The sequence below is a fragment of the Nomascus leucogenys genome, chromosome 15, assembly GCF_006542625.1.
Source record: "Nomascus leucogenys isolate Asia chromosome 15, Asia_NLE_v1, whole genome shotgun sequence".
Taxonomy (NCBI): domain Eukaryota; kingdom Metazoa; phylum Chordata; class Mammalia; order Primates; family Hylobatidae; genus Nomascus; species Nomascus leucogenys.
The window spans coordinates 24,267,439-24,287,524 of record NC_044395.1 but is presented as its reverse complement, the minus strand read 5'-3'; the positions used below and the strand labels follow the sequence as shown (position 1 = coordinate 24,287,524).

At 35.2% G+C, this 20,086-nt stretch overlaps 1 protein-coding gene across 3 annotated transcripts in view; it reads right to left on the bottom strand.

Annotated features, from left to right (window-relative positions):
- Positions 1-20,086, bottom strand: part of ARHGAP20 (Rho GTPase activating protein 20) — a 131,564-nt gene that overhangs the window by 28,160 nt on the left and 83,318 nt on the right. For 2 of the 3 annotated variants that reach the window (XM_004090569.3, XM_003253110.3), the window contains exons 5-9: positions 13,545-13,586; positions 12,556-12,640; positions 9,340-9,417; positions 7,023-7,089; positions 4,592-4,780 (exon numbers count right to left, since the gene is read on the bottom strand). In XM_004090569.3, the coding sequence (XP_004090617.2) occupies positions 4,592-4,780; positions 7,023-7,089; positions 9,340-9,417; positions 12,556-12,640; positions 13,545-13,586 (461 nt within the window). The remainder of the gene's footprint in view (positions 1-4,591; positions 4,781-7,022; positions 7,090-9,339; positions 9,418-12,555; positions 12,641-13,544; positions 13,587-20,086) is intronic. The other variant, XM_030829348.1, reaches the window with a different exon arrangement.

The window sequence follows — 20,086 nt, the reverse complement described above, 5'->3', positions numbered from 1 at the left end:
AGTTAAGTAGCTGTGACAGAGATGCTATGTGGTGCGCTCATTACTTTGCACTGCTGCTCAGGGCACTACAAATTGCAGTGACCCTGTTACATCTTGACTGTTTCAAGTGCCACATGTATCAGGATACCACAACATCTTTTTTTTTTTTTATTACTTATCATGTAAAAACAATAAAAGAAAAGTGGACTTCTTCTAATGTTAAATTTTTAAGGCAAAGTGAAATGCAGGTATCTTTGTTATGGAACTAATGGCAAAGTATTATGTTTACTGTGCAATGAAGTAACAGCTGTGGTTACAGAATATAATATATGTCAATGGTTAACAGACCAATGGTTAATCACAATGCTCCCAACTCATAAGAAAGCAATGGATCAGAAAAATAATATTTAAAATGAAATATATCATTACTGCAGAATTCCCTCACAAAAATAAAAATGAGGCTACAATAAAATTTAAGTTTCTGAGTGGCTCATTTGTTAGCCAACCAAGGAAAGCCATTTACCCATTTACCAATGGTGAACTGATTAAAGCTGTGTGCTTGCAGTAGATTAAGAAAGGGGTCCAGAGAAACTATATTTAAGATTATCAGCCTTTTAGTAAGAATAGATGATTGAATAGTTGAGGGCATTAGGAGTAATATCAATAGTAAACTAAAAAACAAGGCAAGTGACTTTCCTTGGTTCTTGATGAGGTGACAAATGTTACCAATACCACTAAGTTGTTTAGTCAAGAAGTCAATGCTGAGTTTGAAGTGACTGAAGAATTAACCTTGAATAGTCTGCATAGAATAACTATGGGTAAGAATATTTTCAAAGCATTTGAGGAAACAATAATTCAGTACAACCTGAAGTGGAATCTGCTGTGTTATATTTCATGGTAATGAAAATGTGTGGAGCAGAAAAAGGTGTAATTTGACAAATTTAGAAAGCTTGTGAAAATTTGAAGTGTTTAATACCTATGATTATTCATTGTATTGTTTTGATCAGTGGTACTATCTGAAAAACATGGAAATCTGTCAAGTGTTACTGGATCAGTACTGCCAACAGTGAACTTCATTTACTCTCATGGACTTAACTATTGTCAGTTCTGCGAATTTTTGTTAAAAATAGAGCCTAAATGTTAGCCTGCATTATGCTATCACACAGCATCTCAATGGCTCAGCACTGCTAAAGTTTCATAGTGATATTTTGAACTCAGGGCCCAGATTGAACTTGTTATGAATGAGAAGAACAGCCTTCAACCTCTATTAATGGACACTAAATGGCTTTGAAAGTTAGTTTTTGCTGTAGATACGATGATGTTTCATAATAAATCCAACCTAAAATTACGAGGCAAAACAGTGCCTACATACAAAGTTTTTACTGTAGTAATTTTCAAAACAATGAATGTTTCATTACAAGTAATATCAAGCTGCTTTATATACTTCTTGTGCCATCAAAAGTTAAAACAAGAAGCAAGATCTTGATTCACATACAAATGTACAGCAGATATGTTTCTTGAGTTCAAACTACAGTTCGAGCAGTGTTTTACCAACCTCGATGCAAGAGCAAAGGTGGTTTCCATATCTCAAAATCCATTTCACTATGCAACTGAAGAGCTTCCACCTAACCTTCAACTGAAAGTGATTATCTGCAATGAAATGATATGCTAAAAGGCAAATATCAAGAGAAGACTCTAACAAAATTCTACAAATGCCATATCAAAGAGACATATGCTCAACTGAAATTAGATGCTTGTAGGATGATATCAGTATTTGGCAGTACCTATGTGAGAAAATATGTTTTCAAAGATGAAATATAAAAATTTTATTATAGATCAGAATGTTTGTACTCAATTTTGATGGCTAGATCACTAACTTTAAATTCCAACTAAGTGAAATGTTATCCCTCCAAAAGAATTCACTTCTCACTCATTAGATTTGTATCACATAAAATTGTATTCAATTGTTGTTATATTTTGAATTCTATCAATAAAATTTGGTGGAAATTTGTTTTTTCTCCTGTTATATAACACTTACATAATATCCTTGATTTGTGATACTGACCTGCAAAATTTTACTATCTGGCCCCTTACAGGACAAGTTTGCTGACCCCTGATCTAAATCACTGGTTTCTAAAGCAGTTGTTCATCAAATTCTTTTGTATTTAAAAAGAAACAACATTAGTGGTTCACCTATAATTTTTTACACAGGCGATTCTGATGCTCTCAGCTGGCCCTTGGCATCACTGGTCTATAGTTATTCCATCCCTAATCCCATTTACCATGAATCATTTACAGCTGGAATCATCTAGCCTCACTTCCAATAGAGAGAAACTAAGCAGAGGATGCCTGCAATTTAGTTGAGCAAGTCATTAGCAAAACTGGTTAAAACCCTTAGGATTCCTGATTCCTGATTATTATAAAATAAAGTTGACAAGGGACCCAGAAAAATAGTTTTGGAAAACATAGGTACAAAGGTAGAAGAGTAGCAGATTATTATTCTCCTCAGCCTAGTTATAAAGATACCCTCTGTATCTTTAATGAGCTAACAACAGACCTATTATTCATTCATTCAATAGATATTGATTGAATACTTATTTGTATATGCCAGGCACTTTTCCAGGTACTGGGGATATAGAAGCGAACAAAAAAGACCAAAAGCCCTGCCTTCAGGGAGCTCACATTTTAGTGGATGGAAGACCATGATGTCTCAGTGTTCCCTGTTCCAAATTACCCAAGGTGAGTGAAAAATTTTAGAGTCCAAAACCTCAATTTACTATTATAGAGAGATGACTGTTAACAAATTCAAGGTAAATTTGTATATCTGACGTTGGTAGGATGAGGGAGTCCCTGATGACTGATCTACTGATTTACCGATGACTTCGGTAAAGTATAAAGTTTGAGGCTAGGTTATCAACAGAAAGTGACAGGCTGGATGTACATGAGGGTGGAAATTTATATAAGACAGTTGACTCAAGTAGTTGGAGAATGCTGCACAGAAACAAAGTTAAGACTACTCACCCAGTATGAAATACCCATTAAGGTTGGTCATTAATGATACCAAGTAGCCTTGATGCTATATGATTTCTTCCAACAGGGCACAGAGTTCATCTAGAGATGAGATTTTAGGAGGTGTATAGGAATGTAGAAAAGAGGGTCAAAGAAACAGAAGTTTTCTGCTAGACAGGGATGATCATGATAACCATGGAATTTAAGTTGCATAAGGAGGAAAGTAAAGATGGACAGGGGGACTAACAGATGGAGAAAGTGGTAGAGTTTAGTAAGTTTGAAAGAAGCAGAAGGAGTCTGGGCTTCCAGAGATGAAAAATAGAATGAACAAAGGCTGGCTGAAGAAAACAGATGGTGGTTACAACTCTTTTGTCCAATAAAATGTCAAAATCTTGAATCAAAGGGGCGAACAGGAAAATAAGTTTCACAATGCTGTTACAATTTCTTGATGTAGTTATTTCAGAAACTATATGTTTTAGTATGAAATATAAATTAGAAATTAACTTCAAATGCATTAGAGGAGGTTCTGTTTAAAACAATCTTGGAGTGTATTAACACTTAAGGCAAAAAAAAAAACTTTACAATGAGTGCTGATTTAATTTGTTTTTTCTAAGTTTAGATAGCTACATACAAATGTTTCTTAAAGTAGGGTTGTTCTGCAATGAAGATAAAAACAGTATGAGCTAATTTTTCATTAATGCTATACCAGCTGAATCACATACAGATGAAGAATTTCAGATTTTCCCCTGGCACTCAGACGATGCCAATAATCTGTCAAGTGGCAGGAAGGTAGCCTCAGTGATCTCTCAAGGTCTATGCCATCCCTTTAAACTTATTATGCCTGGGGTCCAAGTTTGGTCCTTTGCAAAATGCGAATCCATGGGTCTCCCAGTTGGTTCACATTGACAAAGGTAGCTATAGAAATTCACAATCAATTTTCTACTATCTCACTCATACTTTTTGGTATCAATTTCCTTCTGTTGCTTATACAATCTTCTTTTCAGACAGAGCTTAAAGCTCAAACTTGGGTTAGGGTAAATTACAGTTCTCTTATATTGAACATCACTTTTATCATTTCAGAGTCTTTATTGTGGGGTGGGTAAGAGACTGCTATGTTCACAGGGAATTCATATTAGATTAGTGGGCTAAGGAGAGACTTCTGTAGAAATCATCTTAGTCTTCACATACTTATCAGCACCAAGAATCCAGGTAGGGCATCACAATCTTCTGACACCCATCACTGACAGGCTCCTTTTTATAATGCAACCATTTAGAGAGAACACACAGTTGGAGTGTATTACAGTACAAAGAAGGCATTGAAGCACCTGCAGCACTCCTTAGTGCCTTTGACTCTGCAGTAGGAATAAGGTTAAAGGGGAAAGAATGGTGAAGAAAAAAGGAACAGACTGTATTGCTGCTGATTCTTAGTCAATCATGCCTATTGCTGATTTATAAAACCATCTTCTTCTAAAAGTCCATCTTTCTTTTTCAAAATACTTAGCAAATTCCAAGAAAAAACACCTCATCTGGCGGGAGGTTTGAGTCTTTGCCTTTGTACCAAATTTATGTTCAGGAATGAAAACTTTTGCTAGAAGCAACTCACCACTCAGTTGCTGGGCTGCAGCCAGGCGGCTGGGCTTCAGGATGAACTGGCACTGCATCTCTCGGGGGAGCTGTTCCATAAGGAAGGGCTCTTGGAGGTTGAAAGGGGTGGTAGAGTCCTTTGATCCTGGTGTCAGGAGTGCAGTGTCTCGAAGATGGCTCATTTTAATTCCATATGGATATTCATGCCCTACACAGAGACAAATCTAAATGTAGACTTCAGGCTGACTGGTACTGTTAGCATGTGTACTACAAAATAGGAATGTATTGCAATTTACTCCTGGGACTTTTGGCATAAAGAATCCCTTTGTTTGACAGAGTGATCATTTACACTCTTACAGTTGGCAGACCAGTATGCAGGTGGTCCTACCAAAGTAGTTTTAAGGGGAGGAGGGAGAAAAAGAAGAAAAAAATCTTTGAAGATTATCTTGTTTGGAATGAATGCACAGATCAGTTTGCAAGTTCCATAATGCTGACTTTTCCAATGCGTGCATCTAAGAATAATTAAAGGTATTCTACTGTCTCCTTTGACATTAACTAGATCTATAAATTTTCAGCAAATACATGTCCTTGCTCAGTCTCAAATCTATGATTTAAAATATTTTTTCTACCTACCACAGAAGTATAAGGATCTATATATGTCAAGTATCACTATTATTATTATTTAATACAAGATGTTTGCCTAAAAACATTTCATTAATTTTTATTAGTTATACAGTTAGTTACTCAAGAGCATTGGGACTGGTTTGATTTATGCTTCCCTCTCACTGCTGCCCTCTGAGATTGATGTTCAGAGGCAATAATCAGAATGAAGACTGCAGGGGATCAGAAACACAGAAACAGATGCAAAAAGGAATGTACAGACTATAAAAACTAAACCCTGGACATCTGACTACAGCATGATTTTAACTCTTTAGTATTCTAAGTAATTACATCCTTTTAATGTAACCCTCAAATACCACTGTGATGTAGATTTTTTTTTAAGTACAGAGAGCAAGTTCCCTTCTATTCCTGACTTATCACTAAATGTAACTCAGCGAACTCTTACTCTTCCTTTTCAGCTGGTCTAGGCATACAGTGTCAATGTTTCATTAATATCAAGTACTACAGCAACTTCCAGAAATTAAGACAGAAAAAGGCTTCTATGACAATAATAAAACAAAATCAATTGATCAAAATAGCCTGGAGCTAATCTACAATTGATGTTTGCAGAACACATTAAAATAATGATTAAGCATTGCTGCTAAATCATGGGACAATAATGTCCTATGTCCCATTGTTTTTCAGTAAGAGCTAGTCAGGAAGCCTGGGGCTGCCATAAGCCTAAAAGTTACCATCTACATAGTTTTCATTAATATATTTTATTAAAACAATTATTTTAAGTGTTTGATTTTTAATAACTTTATTGCTAATTGACTATTACAAAAATGACAACATTAAAAACCTGAAATACAGTCAATTTTGTCTTTAGCTCTGTGCATGATCACTTTCTGTATTCTAAATCTGACATATATATTTGTAGAAAAGTTTGGTTTTAGATTACTAAGATCACTTGAAACACTGAATTACACAGTTGTGACCTCATAGATAAATGAAAGAATTACATGAAATAATGCATACAATATGCTCTGCACAATGTCTGACAGGTAGCAAGCATTTTAAAATTGTTAACAGAAATTGTCATCATCATAATTATCATCGTCATCATCTCAAGAACTGGTAAAGATCCTTTCCTTTATTTTAATTGTTCTATTTCTGTTAACCACACTGAATGAAATTACTGCTCAAGAAATATTTTTTAGCTAATGACTTAAGGTAAAATGTAACATATTTATCAATAATTCCTCATGACAAATGCTGGAAAATCTGACTAGAGAAATAGCAAAATAATTTAGTTATTGAAGTAGCAGATAATAAAGACTTTTAGGAGTCTAAATGGGTTAATCTGATTTTCTTCATGATGCTTAGGAAGGTTCTGGGTACATAGCAGGTATTACATACTCACTGATGAATTAGGATGCATGGCTATATTTTAGATGGTCTTCCATAGAGGCACATAGTAGGTAAGGAAACAGGAAATTAAAAAACTGAATATGAAAAATAAATGTATGGAGAAAAATAAATGCCAACACATCTTTCTTTCTTAGAAAAAAATTTAAAAAGGTTTGGCAGGATAACTCTTGTTTGTCAAATGAAAAAGCAGAGAGAAAAGTTTATATTTCTCTTCCCAACTATACCATTAGCTGCTTGAATGAGGAGATATTATTTGTCTAGTACATAGTAAATCTTTGATAGATATTTATTAAATGAACACCATGAAATTTCATATTTAATAGTATTTAAGCTTAAGACCATATGACCAATTCTTGGAGACACTTGGAATTATAATTAAAAGGCAATCAATGCTATCTTAGACTTTTGCAAAAACTTACCAATGAGTGGGTATGGAGCCTCTTCTTTGCCAGAATTGACCCACAACTGGTAATCTCTCTCAGAGCCCTTAGAGATAAAAGTTAAATGTCACAATAAATCTTTCACATTTGATACTTGAATGAGGACACATTTTTTTTTGCTTATGTGTCCTCCCTCCTGCCCCCTAATCAGTGATGGTTAGAGATCCACGAACTGCAGTGGAATCAGGCCTTCACTATATAGGTAGCCTACAGAGTGTAAAATCATAGCTAGGCCCCTTTACGAAGGAAAAACAATCTTCCTGGCTCTTAAAGGCTAATCTCTTCTTTAGAGTCCTGACTTCTGCTATGTCCCTCCACTTCTCAGAGACTATTGGGCTTAACCTCCAACATGCCCCTGCAAAGACAACCTTATTATCCAGAAAACCACAAACACTGCTGTGTCTATGATTAAAAAGTAATATCTCAAAGGCTGATTATTAGCTCAGCTGCTTCTGAGCAGGAGAATGACCAAGAGGCTTTGAGGACATAAGTAATTGGCACAACCTCTACTGGCTTTAGTTTAGGCAAGTTCAGTCCTGGGGAAAGAAAGGACAAGAATTCTGTTCTAGAGAATAGGCCCAGTCATAGAAAACAAGAAAATTGTTCACTAGCAGAATTATAATCCAGCAACATTATAAATCCCACTTGAAAGAAATGATACTAAATTATACAGATTTTGCTGAATCCTCTAGGAGGGATAAAACAGAAATGTTTTAAATGAAGCTAGAACAGGTAAGCCTGTTGGCAATATTTGATATCCTTGCCTTTAGCTTCTGAGAAAAAATCATGGCCCTGCCCTTATAATACCATAAAAACCATTCCACCCCCCATACTCAGTTTATCTGTTACTTCCTCCCTGTCCCATCCCTCCTAGTCAAAAAATTTATTGTAAATAGGAAGGCCAATCTAATAAAAATACTTTCTTTTTATATATTGTCTGAAAACACTGTAATAATAATCCCTTAACACTGGTATAACCAAATAGTCTCAATTCCTAATTAAATTAACAGTTTTTTTTGGTCTGAGATTAATAATTTTATCCAAAGGAAAAGCATAGATAAGAGAATGAATCATGTCAGTAGTTCCTCTACATACCTCTAAAACTATCTACTTTCTTCCAAAGTATACTCATATAGCTTAGAAATTAATGGAGGTGCCTACTTTACCCAGTGCATATATTTAAAATGTAATCAAATTTATATTATTAAATTTAACTAATTATCAGATTATCCCAAATTCTGGTTGTCCTGAGTTCTAAAGGGCTTAACTACAGTACTGCGTATAAGCAAATCTAAACACAATTAATAATACTATGGCATGTCTTAAATATGTGTCATGAATTGCTCTGGAAACAGTGCTCCTTGAATGATGTAACGTGACACATATTTAAGACATGCCATAGTATTCCACAGTATTATTAATTGTATTTAGATTTGCTTATATACAGTGTACTTTCATATTTACAGAGAATCTCACTCAAGGAATAGTGTTTTTAAGTGCTTCCTTTAGTTATCATCCTTTTGAAAGTCATTCCCTTTAATGAAAGTACTCATTGTGTGGTGTTTATACAACTGGTAGGAAGGTGATGAGGACAGTCTTCCAGTTCTCTTTCCTCTACCTCATCCTAAAATGTTCTAATCTTCTCCACTCCTAAAATTCTCAAAAATTCACCTCTAACACAGAAAACAGAAAGGTACAAAGCTAAAAGTAAAACAGGGAAGAATGTGGTGTGCACACTAAAGCTCTCCAAATCCATGATCTAATTCAAAGCTTGTCTTTTTATTTACCAATTTATCAGAGGTATTAGCCATATCATCCCTAGGACTTATAGCCAGCCAATATGGTTTTATGTAAAAATTCTACTATAGAGCAAATTCTTCAGAATTCATCATCCTAAGACTGACTGAGTCTTGGGATAATAACAGGATAATTACATAGGGGAAAAGTCAAATTGTGACCAGTAGCAAGGGGAGAAGGAGGATGAAACTGTATTAAGAACTTTATACCAAAAAATTTTTTGTATATATAGATATATGGCATATATAATAAAATACATATTGTCACTTTAAAATTATAGTCCAATCTTAAAATTTTCAGTTCACACAGATTTTAAAATAGGAGAACAGCACCACCCATATATTAATCATATTAAAGCTTTACCATTCTTATTTTCTATATTTTGGGGAGTAAAATATGACTTTGGTATCTCTAATAATCAGCTGTCTTATGATGGAAGGAAAATACATAAATAATCAAAGTTTATTTTTAATTAAGAATGTCTAGCAGAATAACTTACAGTTATCCCTAGCATTGGTAATGACATGTTGATAACTTCATTCGCTGTATCTGAATTCATTACTGTTATAGTTTTAGACTGTAGAAAAAAATTAAGAAATATAGCTATAAAATAATGAATTTTAAAACAGGTTAACAAATAATCATTGTCAAATGATTATCGAAAGGCAAATCTTGATTTCAAATGTGGAGAGAGTAAAGCATAAGATTTAGGTAGAACACAAACCGTTGATTATAATTTGCTTTCATTCCCTTATAAATTATGCCTTCTAATAAAACATTTCTCTTAAAGGATGCATGGCTTACAGAATATAAAAGCTTAAGCAAATAAGAAAGACTAAATATATTTCAGAGAGAGTACATGGACCCAGCTCCCAATTAAAAAAATAAATCAGTGAGGTTGGCTCTCTGTCTTATTTCCATAATTGTATTTCCATAAGGCAATGGGTAATTAAAAAAAAGACAAGAGCTGAATCTCTTTCTATTTCTTCCTTAGTAGTGTTTTCACAATACAGGGTTTTATTTCTTTGCATGGCATAAAGTCAGGTTAGGTAAAATCAGGAGAATAACTGGTTACAAAAGACATTTAAAGCTTAGAATTTTAAAAAGTCACTATTGAGAACTTGCCATGTGTCACAAACTGTGGCCACTAAGATTTTAATTGTTGAAATCTTTGGAGGACATAAAACCAATGAGTCTAGAAGAACTGAAAATTTTAGAAAGCTCAATTCTATTATCAACTCTGCCAATGAATAGAGTATCTGTAATCGCTCTGTGCTAAACTATATTGAATACTTTTACTTAAAAATAGACAATTTGCAGCAAACAGTAAAAGAGTTAACAAGCTCATGCCTGTGATCCTAGCACTTTGGGAGGCCGAGGTGGGCGGATCACGAGGTCAGGAGATTGAGACCATCCTGGCTAACACGGTGAAACCCCGTCTCTACTAAAAAAAAAAAAATACAAAAAAAAAATTAGCTGAGCGTGGTGGTGGGCGCCTGTAGTCCCAGCTACTCATGAGGCTGAGGCAGGAGAATGGTGTGAACCCGGGAGGTGAAGCTTGCAGTGAGCCGAGATTGTGCCACTGCACTCCAACCTGGGTGACAGAGTGAGACTCCACCTCAAAAAAAAAGAGTTAACAAGATTCTGAGATATCTATAGAGATTGCTGAATTCCAAAATACATTATTTAAATATAAAACAATGTTATGTTGTAAAAAAAAAAACTTGCTACATACATAGGTTTTTACTCATGAGAATTATAAGATTAAATCAGCAATTAGGGCTGTGTCCCTGATAGAGAAGGATTAAATGGCACAAAAAAGTAGCATAAATACAAAAATGATATAAAAATAAAGGTAAATGAAATCTGATAATTCATTATTTATCCTTCCATTAATAGAATTTCTTCTCTATGAGTGAATTATTTCATATGACAAATTGCCTCTAAAAATTGTTTAATTGAATTTTAATTTAAAAAAGCATTTTAAATGCACAATTTCAAACTGTGTTCCTGGTAGCCCCCAGGATTGTGCAAAATTGTCTCAGAGTGAAACAGGGAGTCTTTGGGGCGCTCAACCAGTGTCTGTCTTCTACCAGAGTGTCATAGGTATAAGACATACTGGGCTTTAAATTGAGAGGTAATTTTAAAAAGGCTTCTGATTTTTAAAAAGTCTAAATTTTTTCCATTTAATTTAAAGAAACTCTCCCATGAAGTCTTGTAATGTGAAGAATCTATCCTCCCAATAACCTGGTTTCTAAGATAATAGTTTTTCTTAATACTAGCCACATATGTTCAAAACATAATTATAGAAAGTATGTTTTTTTCCTACATGCCTTTCCAGTATATAAAACAAATGAATTTCAGCAGGTAGAACTCTTTGGCTAGTAAATAACAGACAAACTGAAAATGTGGCAATTTTGTTCCATATTAGCATAATTTACTGACAAGGTGTGTATAAGTAGAGGGCAAAGGCAAAGAATGCTTCCCACACATGCACTCCTATTTGGGGGAACTGCTCTGGAGGCAGGGCTCCCTGAATGAGGGTCTTGTTATGAAAGCTACTTTAGAGAGCAAAGGACAGAGTATGTCACATCATCCTTGACTTAACCAGGGTACTAGTGATAAAAACAGAGCACCCAACCTGACCACATCTCTTATCTTCTCTTCCAAAATGACAGTGGGACATCAGTCCTTTCTCAAGTACACACTTTCCATATACTGAAAAGAAAGTGTTAAAAAAAATTAAGGGATTTTCCAGGAAACCCTGAATGTAACCAACTGCCACAACTGAATCAAAGCAGACAGAAAAAAACAGGGTTTTTGTTTTGTTTTGTCTTACATTGCTACAGGAGATCTCTGTAGTCTCATACTATAAAAATTTGAGTATTTCCCTCAGTGACATCTGGCATTCAGGAGTTGGTCAGAACATTTGCATAACTTTTGCTTTTGGCCAAAACATAACTATTTTGCACTACATATTTTTCCACACACAAATAAACTATTCTGTGTGATCTAGAGCTGCTGTGAAGTATGACAGTTGATAGTATAAAATATTCATTAGTTTTCATATTTTTCATAATTGATAACATTTATCTCTTGTACTATGATTTCAGTCATCAAATTATACATAATAGCTGGGGTTAAAGACTTAATATTTATTTGACCAATATGATGAACACTGTGAAGTAGTACAATGCTGATCCCTTAAAAACGTCACCTCTCCTAGATCATCTTCCTATTAACCTAAGGGATTCAATCCCTAAAAACTTAAAGAATGAAGAACTTTTCAAAACCACTTTCTGCTTAAGAAGTGACAAGTTGGGAAAAAATTGCTTAATAATAATAGGAAATACTCCTTGTGGAAACAGCTTTACTACAAGCCTCTGCAGCTGCTATTGAAAAGATTCAGAGAAATATTCATGCCAGAGGGAGGAAAGAGGCACGTCACAAGCAATGTTCTTTCCAAGCGTAAATGTTTACTACTGTAGTTCATATGAATTTCTCTTGCTTCATTTTCTCTAGGGTTCATTTTTCATATATATGAAGACATACATATAACCAGGAAAATGCATTTTCCCCTATGGTATTTCTAAATGACTACCTTCCATAGCACATACACAGTCTGCCTGCCTGCCTGCCTGTCTCTCTTCTTATCCATAGTGTTCTGTCTTATGCAGGGACTTGGAATTTAATTTTCTGGCTTAGAAACACTTACATAGGCACAATTCCCAATGTCCTTGGCGAAGATTTTGAGGGGAATGCTCTTCGGGTAGTCCTTTTCTTTCTCTAGATTGATGTATCTAATCAAATGCAACAACAACCCAAAACAACACTGAGTCAGATGGAATTCGCTAATGGCTTATTTTAAAAATCAACCTATTCTGCTAATATTTCCAATATACTTATATGCTAGTTTTTAAAAAGATGAGAAGACTCAGCAAAGTCAGATTACATTATGGGTTGGAAGAGAATAAAAAAATTTCAGGACATTAGGCATGGGCACAAAAAAATAGGACAGGAATGTCAAGTGAGGTTTGAGAGAAGCACAATCAGGTTAGGGCACCTCTGGGTAATGTCTGTCTTCTTTGGACAGGTCCAGCACCTTACTGGTAAGTATAGGAACATATATAATAAATATTTTAGAAGGTCAAACCAAAGCAATGGCCTTGTACTTCTCATTTAACTCCCCAGTAGGGTGTAAATCTTGGTTATCCTATTGTGTGGAGAGGGAGAGAGGACAGGAGGGAGGGAAGGACTGTAAGTCTAACGCATGAGCCTAAGTCAATCATTTTAGTCTGCATGCTCAATGGTAGGGATAATAACTACCATTATTTTTGAGGTGCTTAGCAGAAAACCCTGCATTTATGGAAACTTAATACATACTTTGAGGAAACTGTTAGCTCCAATTGGTAGGCTGGAGACAATGGAAAGGGAGAGGAGATTATTGACTAACTTCTGTCTAAAATGATTTAACTAGACCTCAATGTTCTCTTTCCTAGAAAGTTAAGAAATACATATAATGAGAGAACATTATTTGTAGCAAGTAAGTAGCTAGTGTACGACATAAACAGCAGCTTATTTAGAGGACAAATGAACAATTTCTACTAAGGAGAAGGGGAATAATTTGGGGCACATCTCTGCAGAAAAGGTCTTAATTCGTTTATTAAAGGTTAAAGATTAAAAATATGAATACTGAAAAAATACCTCTGAAGGAGAGAGAGCCATTTGTCCTTTTGTTCTGGAGAACTGCAATCAAAGAAAATGGAAGAGAAAAATTAAACCACATAAAATACAAATGCTAACAGATTTAGGATTGTCAATCCAGATGAAAATATCAACAGCCTGTTGTTACTAATACACTTGTACACATAAGCTGCAACCTTGGTATAATTGTGTTCTAGAGAACTCTGCAGTGGAAATATCCCTTTGGAAAAACTACAGTCAAATGTAGTTGTATTAAATCCTTTTGGATGGATCTAAGACAAACTCTCTTTTCTACTTTACTGCTTTTTTACAAGTGGTGTTATATCAGTGTGAGAGAGTTCCTATAGTGGAAAGAGTACTTCATTTGGAATCTAACACTTGATTTCAAAATTATATGCAAGCTAGACAATCATGGGCAAGTCATTTAACCTCTAAGCCTCAGTTTCTACATCTATGAAACTGGGTTAGTATTTTTGTAGCTCAAACGGCCATACAAATAGAAAGTATGCTTAATAATGAGAACACAGAAATTAAGAGAAATTTGGCATGTGGATGGAAATCTCTTTGCCCAGAAACCAGTTTGTTGTTAGGAAAAGAAACATTTAAAAAAAATACATACAGCAAGATTATGATTTAGTAAATTTGTTCACTGAAAACTTATTCTTAATAACTATAACCTTCTAAGATCAATCCATTTGCAACTAAATTAGTATTAATTTTTATGCTGATTTCACTATTACATTTAATTCTTCAGATTAAAAATAATTTAAAGTTTATTCCTATGTGGCCTTGTCACTAACAAGCTTTTAAAATCATATTTCTCTCTCATATTTTTAAAGACGGGGTCTTGCTCTGTTGCCCAGGCTGGAGTATAGAGGCATGATCATGGCTCACTGTAGCCTTGAACTCCTGGGGCCCAAGTGATCATGCTGGCTCAGCCTTCTGAGTAGTTGGGGCTACATATGCATGCCACAAGGCCTGGCTAATTTTCTAATCTTTTTAGTGATGTTGGAAATCCTAGTTATTTTATTATTTCCAAAAATACATTTATTCACTAACTTTGTTGTTTAGCAATTTTCTCCATAAGCAATCTCCCAGGATTGGTCATCAGAAAGTGTATCACACGTTTTTGTTTTTGTTTTTTACCATTGAGCATACATTTTCCATCTTTTACAATTCCTTACTATCTTTTGATGTATTCTCTTTTCTAAAATAGATTTTCTAGGTTCACTTATGTCAAATCTTGGATTTATTTAGCAAAAATCTGTTGAGAAACAGATAAGAGGTTTACTTCAGACCTGCTTTTTTCAAAGCAGTTAAAGAAAATTGCCCCTTTAAGACTCTTAGTATTTTTTTTAACTTTTAACTGAAATAAAAGATACATGGAGAAAACTGCACAAAGCTTACATGTACAGCTTGAAGAATTTTAACAAACTGAACACACTCACATAAACCAGCACCCAGATCATGAAACAGAAAATCACCTTGGAAGGTCCCTTATGTTCTTTTCCAGGCAGTAGTTTCCACTATCCTGACTTCCAATAGCACAGAACAGTTTTGCATGTTTGAGTACTTTATATAAATGTAACCATAAAGTATATACTATTTTGTGTCTGGCTTCAACATTATGTTTATAAGATTTAATTATATTACTACATGTAGTTTTAGATAATTCATTCTCTTTTTTTTCTTTTTTTCTTTTTTTTTTTTTGAGACGGAGTTTCACTTTTTTTTGCCCAGGATGAAGTGCAATGGCACAATCTCGGCTCACCGCAACCTCCGCCTCCTGGGTTCAAGCAATTCTCCTGCCTCAGCTTCCCAAGTAGCTGGGATTACAGGCATGTGCCACCACGCCTGGCTAATTTTGTAGTTTTTAGTAGAGACAGGGTTTCTCCATGTTGGCCAGGCTGGTCTCGAACTCCCAACCTCAGGTGATCCACCTGCCTCGGCCTCCCAAAGTGCTGGGATTATAAGCATGAGCCACTGTGCCTGGCCAATTCATTCTCATTGCTGTGTTCCCTTGTTTGTTTGAATATATAGCATATATTACTTCAAAATATAAATTATGAAGTGTGTCAGGTTAATGTATGGAGATTGATTTGTGTAATCTTCTTGTATATTTCCCTTTCCCCCCTGCTCTATACCTGAATCCAGGACTCCCTCTCTTTAGTGATTCTTAATCTCAGGCATTTTTACAGGACTAAAAATAGAAGTACTTCAAAGTCAATGACTATCTCTGCGTTTTATAAATACTTAAACCCATTAAAAAGACGTAAGATCCAGGACAGGAGAAAGCAGTGTATCTTGGAAAATAAAATAAAAAGGGCATGGCAGATTAGAAGATTCTCTCAAATTATGGAGGAGATAGAGGCCTGTCATCACTGAGAGTGAGCCGGGAACCATATGTCACTCAGTTAAGGTGCCCTAAGGAAACAGAAAGAACCCAGAGGAAATGGTTTTAAGGAGTCATTAGGGAGGCTGGGTCCTAGGCACCAAAGTTTTTATACTGGCAAAGATACCTTCCACCCACCCCCTGCCCGCCCTTATGGCAAAGAAGCAGAACATCTCTGGATATACAGGGACAACTCTGGGCATAGGAAAAAATGTCAACAGTGACCACAATAGACTAAAGTCAGAAGCCCTTTATCTGTTTTGGAGGCATCTTAGAAGTCTCCTGTATTCTAGTTCTACCTTACAAAAACAGCAGTTCCAGTAAAGAAGAAAATCTGATTTCCTACCAGCCTGGCAAAATGGGGGTTTAAGATGAGTTTCAATTTGATTTATAGATAAACACACATACCTGAGTTTGTAGTCTAAGATTCACAGTAGGTACTTAAGTTAAAATATTATTTTCTGATTCTTATAGACAGACCATTGTCAGACTCAAGTACTTCCCGTGTCTTTTGACTAATTTTCCCATTCTATCATACCATTATTTGTGAAATCAAGGTGCAGCACCTATTTTTCTGGTGAATCAGAGTATATGTAGTGATAGAGTATATGTAGAGATAGAGTATATGTAGAGATAGAGTATATGTGGTGATAGAGTATATGTAGTGATAGCATATATGTAGTGTTAGAGTATATGTAGTGATAGAGATGAAACTCCTTTTGGGCTTTTTTGAGATGTGACTACCCTGTTTTCCAAAGTAAGGCATGAAAAGCTCACATTGATTGTCTGCTTTTTCCTCAATTTGACTCAACTGGGAGGTTTTCAAAGATTCTGGCAATTGTCAGTCTTAGATTTCAATGCTATTAGTTTTTACTTTTTATTTTTATTTTCTTGAGACCGAGTCTTGCTCAGGCTAGAGATATTGCCCAGGTTGGAGTGTAGTAGTGCAATCACAGCTCACTGCGGTCTTGAATTCCTGGGTTCAAGCAATGCTCCTGCCACATCCTCCCAAGTAGCTAAGACTACAGATGGGTACCACCACGCTCAGCTATTTTAAACATTTTTTTAGAGATGGGGTCTATGTTGCCCAGGTCTATGGCCTCAAGCAATCCTCCACCTCAGCCTCCCAAGTAGCAGGGACTACAGGTGTATGCCACCATGCCTGCATAATATTTTGACTTTTTTGTAGAGACAGAATCTTGCTATATTGACCAGTCTGGTCTCAAACTCCCCCCCTTCATGTGATACTCTCACCTCAGCCTTTCAAGCAGCTGGGATTACAGGCACCAGTCACTGTGTCTGGCTACATTTACAAAAAATAGTTATTACAGTAACTGGATAGTAGAGACTGCTTCTTTAACCTGCTACCTGATGGAATTTTAAACGGATGATGACCTAGATTTCCCTAACATTTCCAATGATTTCCACTCCTTCCTAAAGATCTGAGCTTCCCTCTTGTATTTCACTTCAGTGTGAAAAACTTGTGTTAACATTTTTTTTTGGTAGGACAGTTCTGCTAATAAATTATTATAGTTTTTTAAAAAACTCTTCATTCTACCTTCATTTAAAAATAGTATTTTTGCTGAATATTGTATTCTAGGTTAAAAGGTTTTTGTTTCAACACTTTAAAAAATATATTCCATTGTCAGCTGGGCGCGGTGGCTCACGTCCGTAATCCCATCACTTTGGGAGGCTGAGGCGGGCAGATCACCTGAGGTCAGGAGTTTGAGACCAGTCTGGCCAACATGGGGAAATCCTATTTCTACTAAAAATACAAAAAAATTAGCTGGGCGTGGTGGTGTGCACCTGTAATCCCAGCTACTCAGGAGGCTGAGGCAGGAGAATCACTTGAACCCGGGAGGCAGAGGTTGCAGTGAGCCGAGATCATGCTATTGCACTACGGCTTGGGCAACAAGAGCAAAACTCCATCTCAAAAAAAAAAAACAAAAAAAAAGTTCCACTGTCTTCTAACCTCCATAGCTTCTAATGAAAGGACCATAATAATTCAAATGTCATTTTTCTACTTGTAATACATTGTTTTTATCTGACTGCTTTCAAGATTTTTCTCTTATCTTTGATTTACAGTTGTTTATAACATGACCAGGTATAGTCTTCTTAATAGTCACACTGTCTAGGGTTCAGTGAGCTGTATATTTATGCCTTTTACCAAATTTAGGTAGTTTTTAACCACTATTTCTTCAGCCCCATTTCCTCGCTCCTCTTTCTGTAATTCCAGTGACATGTATATTATACTTTTTGATATATTCCCACAAGTCCGTGATACATTTTTCCTTTAAAAAAATCTTTGTTTTTTTTCCTGTTCCTCAGATTAGACAATTTGTATTGATAAATCTTCAAGTTCACCAATTCCTCTTTCATTTCCATTCTGCAAAGAAGGCCAATCAGAAAATATTTTATTTAAAATATTTTAGTTTTCAGTTCTAGGATTTTCATTTGGCTCTTTTTAGTATTTTCTATTTCTCTGCTGATATTTCCTATCTTTTTATTAATTTAAATTGAATTTTCCTTTTACATGCCATGCTTACTTATGAAAGCTGTTTTAAAGTTCTTTTCCGGTAATTCAACGTATGAATCATCTCAAGATTGGTCTCTATTGATTATCTTTTTCCTTGTTCTTCACACATCAAGATATTTTAGATTGTATTCTGGACATTACAAATGTTTTGTTTTGGAGACTGTATTCTGTTATATTTGTGGAACAGTGTTGATATTTTTGTTTTAGCATAAAGCTAACTTGATTAGATGAAGCTACAAACTCTATTTCATCTGTGATGAGTTGCAGCTCAGTTCAATTCTTTCAGTCTTAGCTTCAAGATGCTTTGAGTCTATCTCATGCATGTAGGGTTTGGTGATCAGCCAGAGATTTGGGCAGGGTTTATACATAGAATTTGGAGCTTCTCTTCTCTGCTACTTTCCTTTTTGAGATTCTCCCCCTCATCTCACAATAGCTGTGGATGACATAGCTTCTGTCCTCTGGTTCTTCAGCTCAGAAAGATTGTTTTTGCCAGTTTTAGTTGTTCTACACCATGATGTAACTGTACCCTGCCCTCAGGCGAAGGCCTTAAAAACAGGAAACTCACCCAGTACTTGTGCCTACTTCCAAGTTTAAATTCCTCTCCAAAAGACCTCACACTCTGCCATATCAGAGGCAGAACTCCTCAACACTTCACTTTTTTAAAAAAATAAATTCAGAAATTTTAGATTTCCGTAAAAGTTACAAAGATAATATAGAGATTCCCTACATAGTTCTCACGCTGTTTAAGTTCAGAGGAATCTAAATGTTATTCTTTTACATTATCATGGCCCATTTGTCAAAACTAAGAAACCAATATTAGTACATTACTATCAAACTCTTGACTTATTTCAGATTTCACCATTTTTTCCATTAATGTCCTTTTTCTGTTCTAGAAGCTAATCTAGAATACCACATTATAATTATTATATCTCTTTAGTAACTGATCTATGACCATTTCTCAGTCTTTCTCCGATTTTGTTTTTTTGACCATGAAGATTTTAAGGAGTGCTGGTCAGGTATCCTGCATAATATAGCTCATTGTGTATTTGTTGAATGATTTCCTCATGATTAGACTGGAGTTAAAGGTTTCTGGGAGGAAGATCACAAGGTTAATTGTTCTTCTCATCACAATATATCAAGGAGTACATGTTATCTACATGACATCACTGGTGATATTAACCTTGATCATTTGGTTAAAGAACCATAGTTTAAATATAATAATACAGGTAAAACTTGTTTCCACATTTTCCCCTCTTCTTAAAAAAAAGAAGTTTCATGAAAATTCCTTGATTAAAAATGTCATGTAGTCACACCCTCACTTAAAATTACTCCCTTTCACCTGTAACTCCAAGGAGATTAAGCAATAGGAAATGATAATATCTAGAGAAATCTGTCATGGAAAAGAAGATATGCTGAGAATGAAACAAACACATTTTTTTTTTCCAAATCAGTTCTTAAAATCTTGTGGTGGGCCAAATAGTGCATAATAGCATTTAATGACATGCCTATCTTTTAATAAAAGATTAACATCGTGGAAAATTTAAGTTGTCTGGTTTTATGATGATGTCCTAGGAGTTTTGTGGTGGCAAGAAGAGAAGCAGAATAAAAAGCATC